The sequence below is a fragment of the Heteronotia binoei genome, chromosome 5 (genome assembly GCF_032191835.1).
Source record: "Heteronotia binoei isolate CCM8104 ecotype False Entrance Well chromosome 5, APGP_CSIRO_Hbin_v1, whole genome shotgun sequence".
NCBI lineage: Eukaryota > Metazoa > Chordata > Lepidosauria > Squamata > Gekkonidae > Heteronotia > Heteronotia binoei.
Genome location: NC_083227.1, coordinates 111,720,264 through 111,737,662, shown reverse-complemented (window position 1 = coordinate 111,737,662; position 17,399 = coordinate 111,720,264). Strand labels below are relative to the sequence as shown.

Genomic DNA, 17,399 nt, shown 5'->3' with positions numbered 1-17,399 from the left:
ATCCGTGGTTTGGAAACATGTTTTTTCAGTGCTGTGGTGCCACCAATTCGTGGAGGCATGATTTTTCTGGTGCTGCCTATGGTCTAAGACAGGATCTACAACATAATGGTGGTTTGATTTCATTTCTCCATAAAAATCATATGAATTCATGAGGATCCGTGCTTTGGAAGCCAGTTTTTGCACTGCTGAGGCGCCACGAATTCGTGGAGGCATGATTTTTGTGGTCCTGCCTATAGTCTAAGACAGGATCTATAGGATTAAAGTGGTTTGATTTCATTTCAATGTAAAAATCATATGAATTCACGAAGATCCGTGTAGATCCGACTTTTACCTTTTTCCACAAAGTAATAACAAACAGCTGATGTAATTATCTATCTGGTTAGTTCTCTTTCATTTTCTATTTACAGAAAGACCCAAAAATCTGCTTTCTGCCTCAGACACACTTTCCAGCTGAGTGGACAGATGCTAACTGAAAAAATTACTGGCAAGGGTGTGGGAAGCCATGAATATAAGGGTGGAATGTCTTCAACAACGCCATCTGTGGCTATCTTGCCAGAGACCAACCACATGCATTTTCCATCCCAGAGAATTACAGGAGAGATCCAACCAACCTTTACTTAAGAGCTGAGAAACAACAGCTGCAAGGGGAAGCGTAAGAACAAGCAGCATACAAAATAATTTCCTTCCTTTCTTTTTACACTCCTGACTCTAAAGTTCCAGCAGAGACTCCACTCTACCCCTCCTCGAACTGTTACCTTCAAAAAGCCCAGAGTTATCAATCGGTCCCGGAAAGAGATTAGGCTCTCCAACGTGGTACAGGTCCCAACTATCAAAGCCCACATATTTCTTCCACTGCTTAAACCACCGGCTGTCAATCAAGAACCTACAAGCAAGCAAATAGGGGGGAGGGTTAACAAGAATACTAGAAGGGGGCGGGGCAACAGAGTGACTCAGCACCAGCATCGAAGGAGCCCACACGGCGCCGCGGCGTCTTAAGGCCCAGCGGAGAAGGCCACGTGAGCAGCTCCCGTTCTTCTCGTCTCCCGCCCCCTCCCCCTTTTCCAGCTTCATTCGAAGACAAACAGCAAGGCCGCAGAAAGCGCCTACAGAGCGTGCGTTCCGGCCTTCAACCTGATCCCAAAGGACGACCTGTCGTCCTGTGTCCCCGATTCCGCTCTCCCTACAACCACTGCTCCCGTTTTCTTCTCACCAGGACTCCCCCGGCATCAGAGCCGCCCCTAGAAGCGGCAAGAACTCTGCCCGCTGCGTCCCGGCGTCCGGCCTGGGGGCGGCAGTAGCACCAACACCCTCTAATCCCATTTCGGCGGCCGCCATGACAGTTCGCGCGCCCGGCTGTTCCCCAACCGCGGATATCCTTCCTCGTCCGGTGGCGCGCATGAAACAGCACTGCGCAGGCGCGTTGACCGTTCACCTCAGACGTCGTCTCGGATGCCCGGCTTAACAGTTAAAGCCCAGTGCGGAACGAGGACAGGCAGTCGTTTAACTGGCCAAAGCTCTCGTGTCGGTTGGAAGCATGAGATTGGCACCTGAGCTCTCAAACTCCATGTTGATCTTTAACTCGTCTATAAGAAGTTATAAAAGCGACCTAGGAAACGAGAGGATGTCCTTGATCACCAGCCTTTAACTGTGCCAGCCTAGTGGCTCAGACCTTTAAGCCTCTGTGTGTGTGTGTGAGAGAGAGAGGGAGGGTTCGCACTGAATAATGTGTTTTGCAACTGGATTTTTGCTATTTTTGCTTTTTTTACACAGCGTGATAGTGATAGTTGCAGCGGGTTTATGGCAACCCCAGCAAGGGCTTTTCAAGACAAGAAGCAGCTTGCTGTTGGCTTCTTTGTAGGTCTCCCTTCTAACTACTGACTTTGCTTAGCTTCGGAGATGTGACAAGATACCATCTCACCTTCCCTCCAAGCCTTGCAGGGAACTGTGATTTGGCAAAATGCTACAAAGCTAGGTGTATTTGTCAAATGTTGTTTGGAGGGCTGTCGTGCAGCCATATTGCTTTCTTTTTGCCCCAAGGCACCTTGGTAAAACAAATAAGAGTCTATAGTCCTACTAGTCTTTAAGCCCAGAGTTATTATTTTTAACAGGTGTTTGCCTGATTCTGAGGGCATGGAACATAAACTTTGCCATGACCAGGGTTACACGTCTATCATTGCCAGCAAAAAAGATATGGCATATGGAAGTCATGCAAGCAGCAGGGAAACCTGATCAATAAAGGCAATATGAAATTGGCTCTTCTAGAAGAGTACAGATGGCAAAGGTTCAGTTACTGTTCTGCTGCAAGGGCAGACTCTCTGAGGGCAGCTAACACCCTTACAGTGACCTGACAATTATGTGAGTGGAAAAGCTAGGGTTGCCAGATCCAACTCAGAAAATACCTGGGAACTTTGAGTAAGAGCAGCTTACAATCTCCTTTCCCTCCCCCCAATAGAGCCGAGAGAGCTTTGACAGAACTGTCCTTGAGAAGAACAGCTCTGCAAGAACTCATTACTGACTCAAGGTCACATCAGCAGGTGCATATGAAGGTGTGGGGAGTCAAACCTGGTTTTCCCAGATAAGAGTCCATGCACTTAACCAATACAACAAACTGACATATTTTGCTACTGAGATTGGGTTTTGAGTAGTTTCCTGTAGCAGAACATTTAACCTTAACTAACAATGTAGAGTACAGTGATTTAATCAGAAATAATAGTTTTGGTGGCATGTGCAGCTTTTCCAAATTGTTCCAGAGATTCAGATAAAAGATAGGAGTCAAATGCTGTATGCTGATCAATAAAAGCTGTATATGGCTCCCTTCTCTGAGAGATGTATTTATCTACCAAGAATAAAAGGGTATAGGCATGAGGAAGCATAGAGGGACCCTCCTGGAAGCCAATTTGTCCTGTTACTTTTACAGAATAATTTGTCATCTACTCAGTCTAGATTTGAGGTGGGCAGCATATAGTTTCCCAGGAATTGAAAGTAAACTGATGGGATGATAATTAGCTGGTAAATCAAACAATCCCTGTTTGTTAATGGGAGCAATTATACTCTGGCCCCATATATCTGGGATTTTGCCAGAATGATCAATGACAGTGAATACAGCAGACTAAAAACTGGAGCCCACCAATCAGTATTTAACTTGAAAAGCTCAGCAGGGACCCAATCAGAGCCAGGTGATTTCCACCTTTTAGTTTTCCCAGTAAGGTGAAGATTTCTTTGGTAGTAACAGGATCCCAGTTTTCCAAATGGTCAGGAACTGTATTTAGAGAAGAGCCTTCTGGCAAGGAGATGGAATGGATAAAGCAGCTTTAAAGTAATTCTCCCAGTCTGTAAGGATAACTCAACAAATAGAGGAAGAGTGCCTTCTAGTACTGTGGTTTACCAGCTGCCAGAATTTGCATGAATCTCACACAGAGGAGACCTGAAGTAATTTCAACAAATAAAATTTCTGATAGACCCTTTTATTTAACCAACTATTTTTAGAAAGTTGATATTTGGCCTGTAAATACTGTAGAAGAAAGAGATGGGAATTTGTTCTGCAAAAACTGGATAGCAGTTGGGATTTCCTTCTCTTCAAAATTTTTCAGAATCTATCATGCCACGGGGGACCAAAATCCTTTTTTTAACACTAAAATTGAAACTTGAGAAATGTTGCAATAATTCCAGTAACTGGAGGAAGTTTTTGAGGACTTATTCTAGCGGCCCTGTTCCTTAAATCCAATAGCAGTGGTGAGTTCAGCGACAATCACAGTTGCCATGGCAACTTAGGGGACCGTTTCTTGCCCCTAACTCTGGGAAAGTGTCATCCTATATTATTCATAGTTGCATGTACATTTATAAAGCAATCCTTTGTGTATGTGTGAGGGGGAGCCACTACGGGGGATGGAGTCAAAATATTTGTGGAGGGCTTGCCCATGGAACATGCTGGCATGAAGGGAAAGCAAATGACGGTGACTATGTTTTTGTCATTGACATGGGTATCTGTTAGGGGGTTGGATGGAAGAGGAGAATAGGGCTCTCCAAGCTGCCCATCCCTGCCACCAACTGTGCAGCCAAAAAATAAAGCAAAAAGTTTCTGTAGTTACCAGCCTCAAAATAATAATAAACAATCACAATCTTATCCAAAGGTATATAATACTAAAAAATTGTTAAGGCAAAGTCAATGCAGTTACTTATTCAGAACGGAACATCACAAAGCGACTAACAGAAATTAAGTCCAACTTTGAAGCAATTAAGTGCTGTCTTCTTGCCAGAAAATCTGATGATGCACTGAAGAAGATTGATGTCACAATTAATCCAATATTGCTTCATTAAGCAGCCAGCAGGCCAATTATTCCAACAAGGATGTACTGATGCCTTGTTTCACAATTGCTTCTTCAAGCTTCAAAAATCCAGTTCAGATACAAGGGTGTGAACACCAAAATTTTTAAGTTTCTTGAAGCAAATCGGGAGGGGGTGTGTGCAAATTGGGTTGCTTACCAACTGTGCATCAGCATCTGCCGTGTGTAGCAGCACAGCCACTCCCATCAACCCAATTTGCCCCTCCTCTTGTGTTGCCCCCATCTCAACACTATGCTGGGAGGCCACACTGCAGCAGTTTCACCATGGACATGGCTTCACAAGCAACCAGCTACACTTTATGCCCACCCCCTTGCAGCATAATTTGGCCTTAGGGCGTTGATTAGCAGAGCCAAGGTTGCATGGAGGCCAACCACTGCCCTGCTGAAACAGCTCAGGATTGCTCTGTCCATCCCAGGTTCAGTTCCAACCGTAGAGGTATATGATCACTATTGTAGGGATTTCCCAGCTGAAACAATCTAATGCAGTCAGAGATGGAGGATGAAACCAATAAGAACATAAGAGAAGCCATGTTGGATCAGGCCAACGGCCCATCAAGTCCAACACTCTGTGTCACACAGTGGTAAAAAATTTTATATACACACATACACTGTGGCTAATAGCCACTGATGGACCTGTGCTCCATATTTTTATCTAAACCCTTCTTGAAGGTGGCTATACTTGTGGCCGCCACCACCTCCTGTGGCAGTGAATTCCACATGTTAATCACCCTTTGGGTGAAGAAGTACTTCCTTTTATCCGTTTTAACCTGTCTGCTCAGCAATTTCATCGAATGCCCACGAGTTCTTGTATTGTGAGAAAGGGAGAAAAGTACTTCTTTCTCTACTTTCTCCATCCCATGCATTATCTTGTAAACCTCTATCATGTCACCCCGCAGTCGACGTTTCTCCAAGCTAAAGAGTCCCAAGCGTTTCAACCTTTCTTCATAGGGAAAGTGCTCCAGCCCTTTAATCATTCTAGTTGCCCTTCTCTGGACTTTCTCCAATGCTATAATATCCTTTTTGAGGTGCAGCGACCAGAATTGCACACAGTACTCCAAATGAGACCGCACCATCGATTTATACAGGGGCATTATGATACTGGCTGATTTGTTTTCAATTCCCTTCCTAATAATTCCCAGCATGGTGCTGGCCTTTTTTATTGCAAACGCACACTGTCTTGACATTTTCAGTGAGTTATCTACCACGACCCCAAGATCTCTCTCTTGGTCAGTCTCTGCCAGTTCACACCCCATCAACTTGTATTTGTAGCTGGGATTCTTGGCCCCAATGTGCATTACTTTGCACTTGGCCACATTGAACCGCATCTGCCACGTTGACGCCCACTCACCATAGTTAATCAGACTACACACTGGCAGAAAGATAGGTTAAGTATGCTGTCTTGTCGAATCTAGCATCACCATTTACAATTATTAGCCCTAATTTGACAGCTAACCAGATCAAAAAGGGGCCACCAGAGTTCACCACTTTATCTTTTGAAAATTGTGGACCCAGATAAGACAGAGAAAAGATAGATTCAGGGACCAATAAAAAAGGTAAAGGTCCCTGTGAAAGCATCAGTTGTGTCTGACTCTGGGGTGATGTTGCTTTCACAATGTTTTCATGGCAGACTTTTTATGAGGTGGTTTGCCATTGCCTTCCCCAGTCATCTACACTCCCCCCCCCCCCCCAGCAAGCTGGATACTAATTTTACCAACCTCGGAAGCATGGAAGGCTGAGTCAACCTGGAGCTGGCTACCTGAACCAGTGTCTGCTGGGATCGAACTCAGGTCGTGAGCAGAGGGTTCCAACTGCAGTACGGCAGCTTTACCACTCTGCACTATGGGGCTCTTTCAGAGACCAATGCATGCATTCAAATTCCCAAAATATATAATATACTACTCTAGGGCTTGCACTCACAACAGGCACACTACCCAACAGCTCAGCAATTCCTCCAAAAACTTGTAGGAAGTTAAAACATGGACACACGCACTCACAGAACCAGGGGTCAGGGGTCATTTTGTAGAAAAATAGGTGATGGAACTCATCCAGGGACTGTTATGCAGCTGCACCTGCTATTCAATGGACAAGGTGGGGAGGAGGAGGGGTAACCATCAGAAAGGTTCAGGAGCTGTGCTCCTGTGAGCTCCTCCTGACTTCAAGGCCTGCCTGGCACTACAAGCTGTGGTGCTGTGGCGCAGGCTGAGTTGACTGAAATTGAATGTGACAAAGACTGAGGTCCTATACCTAAATTGCAGTGGTCTGGGGTCAAGGAACCCACTCCTGACCTTCAATGGGGCACAACTGGCACCAACTCCGAGGGTTAAGAGTTTGGGAGTACTCCCGAATTTCTCTTTAATAGTGGAGGCCCAGGTAGCAGTCGCTGCCAAATCAGCCTTTTACCATCTAATTAGGCAGTTGGTTTCCTTTCTTGAATGTGACAACTTAGCAACAGCGTTTCACAGTATGGTCACCTGGAGACTAGACTACTGCAATGCTCTCTACATGGGGCTGCCCTTGTCTTAACTCCAGAAACTTCAGCTGGTGCAGAGTGCTGCAGCCAGGCTATTGGGTCTCTCTGTGTGGGAATACATTCAACCTGTGTTGAAAGCACTACACTGGTTCCTATTGCATACTGGATTCATTTCAAGGTGGTGGTTCTTACCTTTAAAATCTTATATGGCCAGGGACCTGCATACCTATGGGACCACTTTCCCCCACATATTCCCCAGAAGCTACTACGGTAAGGGTCTCAAAATCTCCTTTCAATCCTTGGCCCTAGAGATGCCAGGCTGGCCACAACTAGAGCAAGGGCCTTTTCAGTCATAGCTCCGTGCTGGTGGAATGAGTTCCCCAAGAACATCAGGCACTGTGGGATCTTTTACAGTTCCATAGAGCCTGTATGACAGAGCTCTTCCACCAAGCTTTGACTGTTAAATTAGAGATCGCCACCTGGATTGCACTCGATCAGCCACTTGGGAGCTGGTACCTTAGATTCCATGTTTGACGGACTTGTTTGTCCAAGATAAGAAGATGATTTGCTGCATTCTGCTGCCATGGATATAGCACTTTATACTGTTTTTATTGTAATAGTTGTTTCATGGTCTTATTTTTTTAACTGATGCCAGTTGGCCCTGTAAGTTGCCTTGAGCCTGCCTTGGCGGGGAGAGTGGGATATTAAACAAACAAACAAATACGTAATGCAGCTGGCACAGACACACACAAGCCCCAGCACAGTGGTGTCAAACTCATTTGTTATGAGGGCCAGATCTGACATAAATGACTTGTTGTGTCGGGCCATGTGCGTCATAAAATGTAATGCCAGGTAGCAGAGATATAAACTTTATAAAGGGCATAGGAAACACAATTAAAGTTTTTTTAAAAACGTAAAACATGCTTAAAACATTAGCACTCTTGCAATATTTTGTTTGTTTAATAGACTCTGATAACTGACACCTCTTGCTCTAAATTACTGCATAAAAATCTGGAGACAATGTCTGTGCTATAGCAATCTTGAGTATGATGTTCAGATGTTGTTCAGGTGTGTATTTGTAAGTTGCAAACCTACTTTTTATTGACATAATCTCATGGTCAATACTTTGAACCTAAGACCCAGAGGAAAACCTGAAATGGCTGGGCATTGTGAGCTTTTGTACATAAGTTGCTTTGTGCACTGATGAAGAACATGTGAAGGCACTATATGACACAGACTATATGTTTATCCAAAGCTATAGTCTTCCCCAGAAAAATAACTGCAACTCCTATGCAGGGCTGGCGCCAGAGTTCCTGGCACCCTAGGCCCTGCCCCCACTCCAGGCAGGCCAGGGATGGTGAGGGTGGGGCAGGGCAGTGGCCTGTGTGCTCTTCAGAGCCTGTCTTTGGTGGGCTCTGAAGAGTGCACAGACCACCATGCTGCCATGCCGCTCTTGCTTTCGGGGTCTCCACAGACCTGGAAGGAGAGAGCGGCAGGGCGATGCATGCTCTCCTTGGAGCACACACCAATGTGCCTCCTGACTACTCTCGCCTTCCTGGTCTGTGCAGACCCAGAAGGTGAGAGTGGTGGGGCAGCACATGCTCTCCTTGGAGTCCGCCTTCCCTTGCATGTGAAGGTGGGATTGGAGAAGGGCGCATGCTGACACACCACCCAGCTGCTCTCACCTTTCAGGTCTGCGCACACCTGGAAGGCAAGGGGGGGGGTGATACGTGCTCTCCTCGGAGCCCGCCTTCCCTTGGAAAGGAAAGTAGGCTTGGAAGAGAGCACACACTGGCATGTTGCCCAGCTGCTCTTGCCTTCCTGGGTCTGTGCAGACCCAGGAAGGTGAAAGCAGTGGGAGGGGGCACCCAGCAGCATCACTGTAGGTCAGGTGCTGTGGGCCTACACACCGGCCATGCTCCTATGAGGCAGTATAAGAATAGAGAGACAGCAATCAATCAAACAACCTTTAATGGCATGTAGAAACAGGTTAAAAGAACAATGGGTTGAAAAACAGAAAATAGGTTAAAATACTGGACATCAGGATTAGAGTACATTTACATAAGATCACAGTTAAATGGGACAACAAGACTGTTGCTTGTCTTGACGAATCTTTTTGGCCCAGTACAGAAATAAGGCAGTATTTACAGTTATGTCAGGAGTAACATCTTTCAAAAGAAACTGGCCCTTATCTGGATCAGCCAGACCCATCTTATTTAAAAGAATAGGATCCAAAAATCGATCACGAATACTTAGATAAAAAGGACAATACAGAAGAATATGTGAAATGGTTTCAATAGATCCAGACTTACACGGACATAGTCTGGCCGGGTAGGGTATGTTATGATATCTACCATATAGAACTGCTGATGGCATAACATCAAATCTTGCCAATGAAAAGGCCCTACGCTGTTGAGGACTTTGCAAAGAATAGAGCTAGGAAGCCATATGGCCAACATCAAACGAAATGTATAGTTATATCAGCCTACTATCTGGGAAGCCTAAGTCTCCACCTCACCAGCTTCTTGTTATTCCTCATCTAAACAGTTCACATTGCTTTCCTACTGAGAAAGACTGGATCATGAGGGCATGATTGCAATTAAAAAGGAGGAGGGAACTCAGTTTGAGGGAGGGGGGGAGAGAGAAGCTTTTACTTACCATGAGTAAAACTGTGTTGATCTTAAAGGTGTTTTTTATATTTCTCCCATGGGGTTGAGGCAGCCAAGCAATGCAGTGTCTCTCTCTTCCCCAAAAGAGGGGGAAGGAGGAGGCGCCTCAATCAGTAGAGGAGCTTGGCTCTGTAGCTCTGCTGGGTGATTGAGCCTGGCACAGCTTGAGCTTTAGCTCTTCCTCCCTCCCCCTCCCTTGAGCCAGAGGGAAAGAGGAAGGAGAGGTTGCTTTGCTGGGCTGCTTCAATCCTATGGAGAAAAACAAAAATGGCGATGGCAGAAGCAGGAGAGAGGGAGAAGGAAGCAGACTATAGCCAGTTTCTTGCAGGCCTGATCAGACCTGCAGGATATACATTTGACACCCCTGCTGGATTTTAAAGGCAAAAAACATTCAAAAGTGTTTTGCCATTGCCTGCATCTGCACTGCAATCCTGGACTTCCCTGGCGGTTTCCCATCCAAGTATGAACCAGGGCTGACCCCACTTAGCTTCTGTGATCCAACAAGATTGGGCTAATCTGGACTATCCAGGTCAGGGCAGTATAAACTTTGGTGCTGTTAAGTGCCATCAAGCAACACCCAATTTATGGCAACCCCTGTGGGATTTTCAAGACAAGAGACATTCAGAAGTGGTTTGCTGTAGCCTGCCTCTGTGTAGCTACCATGGGTTTCCTTGGTGGGCTCCCATCCAAATACTAACTTGGCCCAACCCTGCTTGGCATCTGAGATGTGACATGATCAGGCTAGCCTGGGTCACCATCTTCAAGTACTTAAAAGGCTGTCATATAAAGAATGGTGTGTTGTTTTCTGTTGCCCCAAAAGATTGCACCAGAACTACCACGTTGAGATTAAATCAAGTGTTTTCAAGAAAATATTAGGAAGAACTTCCTGACAGAGCAGTTCCTCAGTGGAGCAGGCTTCCTTGGATGGGGGTGGGCTCTCCTCCTTTGGAGGTTTTTAAATGCAGGCTAGATGGCCATCTGGCAGCAATGCTGATTCTGTGAATTTAGGCATATCATGACAGGGAGGGCAAAAAGGGTTGCATCAGTGCTTAGTTCTCCTGGCCCTTTCTTACACACCCAGGGAATTGATGTTATTTGGTGGTCAGGCAGCAATTTTTCTCCAAGCCAGGGATCCTGGGGTTTTGGGGTTTTTTTTGGCCCATCTTCTGGGCTTGGAGCATGTGTCACATTGGGGGTGGGGGGAGGTATTTGTGAGTTTCCTGAATTATGATTCTAAGCTTTTGTACTTAAGAAATCTTGTTAATCTCTAAAGTGCCACAGGCTTCTGCTTTACTTTATTGCTTGTCAGGTATGAAAATGGTCACATTGATGTCTATAGAATCTGTCGCTGGGGTTCAGAACAGCTATACTTGTTTGATGCAACAAGAACAAAGGAGCATCTCATGGCACTTTAAGATAGTTATCACAAAATTTAATGCGCCAGAGTCGAGTTTTTCACATGGATAGTGAGCCGTAGCCCATAAAAACATATACAATAACCCTATTAGTCTTTAGAACAACACAAGGCTATTTATTCAAAATGGCTTTGCTGTTCATCCAGATCAAAACAAATTCTTTTAAATTCAACACCAAAATAAAGTTTCAAAACCTTGTGAATTACCAATAGCAGCCCCACTATTCACTGTATTCAACATTCCTGTACTACATTCAACCATTGCTCCAGCACTTTAATGCCCCACTCTTGTGTGCTTAGGATTCTAGCTTTTCTACTTTTTTCTTACTTCTAACAGCTTCTGCATTCCATTTCCTTTCACATGGTTCAGTCTCAACCAGTGTTGCATAATGTGGCCATAGGAGCACTTGTTAAAAGAATGCTGTAAAAAAGCAATTATTCTTAAAAAGATGGGAATGCAATTGTATGATAGCAGAATGTTTTCTGTATATAGCTCCTGTAGATGGTGGAAGGTCATTTGTAGGTAGAAGTCAAGTTTGGAAAATACTTCAGGGCACTTACAATAGATACTGAAGCACCTAGCAGGCACATTTGCAGGAAAAAAATTAAGTTTTGACCAACGTACTTTAGTGTGTTTATAAAGTGCAGTCAAGTCACAGCCGACGACCTCAGCAACGGGCTTTCATGGCAAGTCTGTAGTGATCTGCCCTTGCCTTCCTCAGAGGTCTCCCTTCCAGGTACTGACCATTTAGGTTCCAAGAGCTGACAAGATCTGGCTGTAGCATGCCCCATATTACTTCTAAGATGATATTGGATTTATATCCTGCCCTCCACTCCGAAGAGTCTCAGAGCGGCTCACAATCTCCTTTACCTCCCCCCCCCCGACACCCTGTGAGGTGGGTGGGGCTGGAGAGGGCTCTCACAGCAGCTGCCCTTTCAAGGACAACCTCTGCCAGAGCTATGGCTGACCCAAGGCCATGCTAGCAGGTGCGAGTGGAGGAGTGGGGAATCAAACCCGGTTTTCCCAGATAAGAGTCCGCACACTTAACCACTACACCAAACTGGCTCTCTACATCTGATAAATTCCACAAAAACTCCAGGCAACATCAAAGTATTCTGCAGTCTTTGAAACAGTGGCCTGAAAACCACCCCAAATGGCTGTTAGTATGCTGGCTTCAGTTGACAGAAACTGTCTAGCCCTTGGGTGTAATGGAATGTTTCAAAATAGTCCTACAAACTGCTCAGATGTTTGCTATTAAGAGGCAGAAACTACGCATGTGTATGATTTAATAAGTTTAGTGTCTGTCTGCTTTCTAACTGTATTAAAGTTGTATTATATTCCCTTAATTTTGTAAGCTATATTCTTAAAAATATAAAAATCTAATAGTACACAGTACAATTGCTACACTGGTCAAGTTTTGCAAATATGAGAATAGAATGCAGATGTTTGAGAAAATGCAATTCAGGGAAATGTGAGGACGGAAGTCAAACATCTGCACTTGTAGCTACTCTGAATTTCTAGCCTATCAAATGTTTCCTTGACCTTCATCACTTCTGTTAAAAGAATATTCATTCTCTCTCCCCCTTCAACCCAGGCAGGAGTTTCCTCAGCACTTTGTTTGGAACAAACTTGTCTTCCATCACAGCATTGTAAATTGCACAGGATTGCTGCTTATCTCACACATAACTGGCTTGAGCCAAATGAGGCAGCAACCTTACAGAGGCATTTAATTTCTGCTCTTTTTTAATTTTTTAATGTTTTGGTCAATAAGATTAGAAGGCACTGTATTAAAGAGGTTCATATAGACTTACCTGTAAGCACTAATTAGCTTGGCTTCTCATGAGTTAGGCCCCCTCAAGTATAAATACTGTACTGGGTTCAACTAGACTAATTTTTGGCTCCTTGGTAGTAAGTTAAGTTACAACGCTTGTGAAGTAAAAATTCCAAAAAGAAAAATTCTGCGAATATAGTTTGAGACTCAAGTCACAAGTTAGTATCCAAAGTAACCCAGCTTTTTATATAAAGACAAATTTACTGGTATTGCAAGCATTTTATTGGTGTATAGGAGCTTTCATATCACACTGCTCAGATTCCCAGCTGTTTTCCCTGGAGTGATTTACTACATCACACACAAAATTTTACAGGTATATCAAGTGCTTTTCAAATGTTTAGAACAAGCACCATCATGAACAAAATTTTGATGGCGAATAGAATCCTACTGCCAGAGTAAGCAATTGGCAATACAAAGTAACTAAAGAAAAAGGGCAATGCAGAAGGTCCGAAAACCTGGCCACTTTACACAATACAATGGGGTTCCCAATGTAATGTCCATAGGCACCATGATGCCTGCGAGACCTTTCCTGGCACCCAATGGATGTTTTGAGACAATGGGCAGGGTCAGATGAGGATTTTGCTCAGTAGGGCTTCTGACTGGCCACTGGATATCTGACCAGTTGTGCAGATTTTTAATAATGTTGCTTTAACAAAATCTGCCATCACAGCACAAGGATCTTCATGACATGACTGAAGGTTAACTGTGCACACCACAGAAACATATACTGAGAACAGCCACATCACATGGTTTCCTGGCATATGATTCTGTGGTGTACTGAATTTAAACTTGATGCTTGTGTACTTTGGTCCTGACAGGAGTATGCAAAGCAGATCTGGAATGTGTACCTATTAAGGAGACAATGTGTAAAGCCATTCAAAAATTTAGACAGAAATCGATCTGCAGCTCTTTAGCATAAGAGGAAATTTCTGCAAGACGGTTGATTCTATGAAACTTGCTGAAGAAGCTTTTCAATATCATCCTGGATCTTGATCGTTTCAAACCGCCTGCTGTATCGTTTGAAAGGCACACCATCAGGACCTATAAGGAACTTCTCAAAATTCCATGCGATGTCATAGCGGCACACAGGAGACCAGATGATGCACTGTGGGTTGGTCATGAGTGATGCTTGGTCATCATGTGGGAAAGGCAATGCTTCCTTCAAGAATTTGAAAAGTGGGTGTGCATCTGCTCCATTCACCTCACACTTCTCAAACACAGGGAAGTTAGGCTCATACCCATTGCCTGGGCGGACAAACTTCAATGAATTCAGGATCTCTTCATTGGTGGCATTTTCCTGTAAAAGGGCAAAGACGACAGTTTAGTACAGTCAATATCACACAAACTGTAGCAAGCATAATCAGCAAAGAATCAATTAACAAACTACACACAGAAATGTTTGTCTTTGGTCTCAGCAAGAACTTAACCAGAACTTCAGTAGTAATTCTGCTGAAATGCAGATACCTTCAAGGCATTCAGGTGCTACTTCGTATGACAGTTACCTAGTTCAGCAAATACATGGAGGAAAATTTCACTACCAGTTTTAGAAAGGTGTTCTGCTACAGCAGCTAATAATATTCAGATGCAAAACTTCATGTTCTCAACAGAAATAACATTCATACATCACATATACTATACTAGATAACTAGATGCTAAGTGGATGCTAGAAGCTACCATCTGACAATTATCAGTTAAATGCTTTTCAGTTATTGATAATTTCCTTAATATGGTTGTCAACAGTTGTCTCCACACAAAAAATGCTACGAATTAATTACGCTCAACAGCAGCAACAGAACAGAGGGGAATGAAGAAGAGTAACAAACTCTTTTTCATGTTTTATGCCTTGAAAAGTGAATGAACTGCACGTGAATTCATTTTTATCAGCCTACAATGTAGTGTTATGTTCCCTAAAATTGAACTACTTGTACGCAAAATCTTAAGTGTTACAGTAATAGCTGAACTATACAATGGCATCTTTTTCCTACAGACTTGACTACTACAACTCCCTAGCCCACTCAAACTAATGTTTTTACAACTGACGATGGTATTAATTTTGTTCACCTGCAGTAAATTCATCATCATGCATTCCCTTTTAGGTGTGGCAGGAAGCTCCAGTGAGCCCTGGTTGATTCTGATCAAGCAAATATTTACACAGGCACCCAACCCAGTTTGGACTTTGCCAAGATTTCATTTTGGCCCTTTGAACTTCAGCCATCATCAGGCAAAAGGTTAGTAAAAAAGTTAGTTTAATCCAGTTTCCGTACTCCTCAGGCAAGATCTTTGCTGTCTGATAGCAGACAAAGGTACAGGGTGTTTTAAAGACCAGTCCCACAAAGTTAGTACGGATGGAGTGAAAACCTTTTTCAACCCAACAATTTAGTTGAAACTTTCAAAACTTACATTTTTTTTTACAAACTTACATGCTCCAGATCAAGTACTAGAAGTGAAAATGATTGCATTCTCCAGCTTCTGGGTTTGGCTGCCAATGCTTCCTCTAAGCTGTGGAGACTTGTGAGCAAAAATTCTACTTTGTGAGCTACTAGCATTAAAGTTGCGAGCTATTGCATAAATTAGTTTGCTCTGGGGCCATCTTTCCTGAGCTAAGACAAAAATGTGTGAGCCAGAGGCTAAAAAATTGTGAGCTAGCTCACACTAACTCAGCTTAGAGGGAACACTGTTGGCCAAATGTCATCAACCTAAGTTTCTGGAAAATTTTTTTTACTAATGGTCTAGACCTGCCCTTTACTTGTTTTCTACAGAATAAATATAGCGAAGATAATCCTGCACATTTGTGAACTTTTGTTCTCCTTTCCAATAATCAAAGATGCATCCTGCTAAACAGACCAAAAAAAAAAAGCTTGCCTCACTTCAGTAAAAGATCCCTTCTTCTGTTCTACATCTTGCAGTACTGAAGATCTACTAAATGGGTAACTTTAGTCCCAAACCCAGTGGCACAAGGGGAAGAACAAGGCAGTTTCTCACAAGGTAGACAATGTGCAGCAGCTAGCTGGTTGAACAGGGAGAGGAAATGGGGAGGGGATCTAAGCAGAACAGCTACATGTAGAACAGCCCCCCTCCAAAACTGCAGGTACTTTTGGAACTTGAGAAGGGGTCTGGGCACTGACACAAAATGGCTTCTATAATGGTATTTCTGTCTCTGGGGGAAAGGGAGAATTTACTATTTAAATATACTCAAGCTTAAGGGGGGGGGAATTCTCCACCCCCCCAAAAAAACATTTTAATAAATTTCAGTTGTGTTTTTAAAGGGGGTCCAAGAAAACTTTAAAGATAATAGCACAATTATTTAAGTTTACTAATATTTATCCCACTGAAATAAATTGAGGAAGTGTCTTTTGTCACCATCTACAACTCTGCAAAATCAGGCAGCCTGATAGGGATGTGCAACTGAAACCAATACTGTGGGCTCCAGAAGCGTGTGTACAGTAGATGTACAAAGGGAGGGGTGTAGATGCAGCAGGTGCTAGGAGGGTGGTGCTCCTCCCCCCATTTCTCTTCTCATATTCATTTTCACTTCCGGTAGCAGAGGCCCCTCCCTGCTAGCGGTGGCGATGTTGTAATCAAACTCATGCCCTTGAACTAAGGGAAACAGAATATAGCCGCGAGCTCAGATTTTCTTTTCCCTCACCGCCATTTCCAACACAATCTCACCATCCTCCCCCATTGCCTTTAGCATACTTAAAGGCATCTTGAGAAGCGGCACAGGGTGGGGACAAAAGACGAGAGAAAGCAAGCAAGGAAGGGAAGTTAGGACGGAGTGCAACTGGGGCTAAGGAAGACAGCGAAGGCATTTAGAAGACATGAGGAAGGCACACGGAAAGGGCAAAAAAACAAAACAGGGCACAGAACAGCACCAAGATTACTCCGTCCGGCACCACATGGAAGAACACTACTGGAAAATAATTATACTTCTGTGCATATAAAAAGTGCGGAAACAGCCACAGCCAGTCCATTCCTAAAAGTATAAAAATTCTTTCAGGGTACATTGGGCCCCGGAACCTCTCGTTTCACAGATTAAAGGGAAACTGCAGGCGATTTGGGATCCGACTTTCTCCAAGACCTGAAAAGAAGCTTCCCGGGCAGCAGTCCCACCGCGCTGCTTTGCCTGAAGTTACGGTACCTGGTGGCCGAACTGGTTGCATGGGAAGGCGAGCACCGTAAACCCGCGGGGCCCGAAGCGCCGCTGCAGTTCGTGGAACTGGGTAAAGTCTCGGCTCGTGGTGCCTCAAAGCGACGCCACATTGGAAACTAGTAGCACCTGCCCCAGAAAGGAGCCCAGCTCTATAGGCCCCTCAGAGCCTAGTGGCCGCACCAGCAGCCCCGCTAGCCCAGACAGCGAAGCAACAGCCATTGTCTCAGAAGAGAAGCAAATGCGTAGTAGGCAACGCTGCTCAACCGCTTTTAATGACTCCGAGCAAACTCCGCCCACAACCCCCAGCGCCCTTTCCAGAAAGAGCAAGTAGCGCCTCTTATCGCTCTCTCGTTTGTGGCGAGTGTGGGTGATGGCAAAATGTGTTGGACGATAGCGTGTCGCTTGCACTGTAAACGTGCAAAAATATCCGTTAATTCAAAGGACTCTTTTGAACGCTATAATATAATATTGAATTAATTCTAATTGTTATTTAGTCGGGGTGGTGTTTTTTGTTTTGTTTT

At 44.2% G+C, this 17,399-nt stretch overlaps 2 protein-coding genes across 2 annotated transcripts in view; both read right to left on the bottom strand.

Moving 5' to 3' along the window:
* USP4 (ubiquitin specific peptidase 4) overlaps nt 1-1,405 on the bottom strand; it is a 72,345-nt gene extending 70,940 nt beyond the window's left edge. The window contains exons 1-2 of the mRNA XM_060240071.1: nt 1,211-1,405; nt 756-883 (exon numbers count right to left, since the gene is read on the bottom strand). Coding sequence (XP_060096054.1) covers nt 756-883; nt 1,211-1,398 — 316 coding nt within the window. The 5' untranslated portion in view covers nt 1,399-1,405. The remainder of the gene's footprint in view (nt 1-755; nt 884-1,210) is intronic.
* Nucleotides 1,406-12,932: 11,527 nt separating this feature from the next.
* On the bottom strand, nt 12,933-17,184 carry GPX1 (glutathione peroxidase 1). The gene is made up of 2 exons (XM_060240070.1): nt 16,867-17,184; nt 12,933-14,025 (listed from the first exon to the last, which is right to left on the bottom strand). Exons 1-2 carry the CDS (start codon nt 17,095-17,097, stop codon nt 13,675-13,677), a joined length of 582 nt encoding a protein of 193 aa, XP_060096053.1. The 5' UTR covers nt 17,098-17,184; the 3' UTR covers nt 12,933-13,674.
* Between the last annotated feature and the right edge of the window lie 215 nt (nt 17,185-17,399).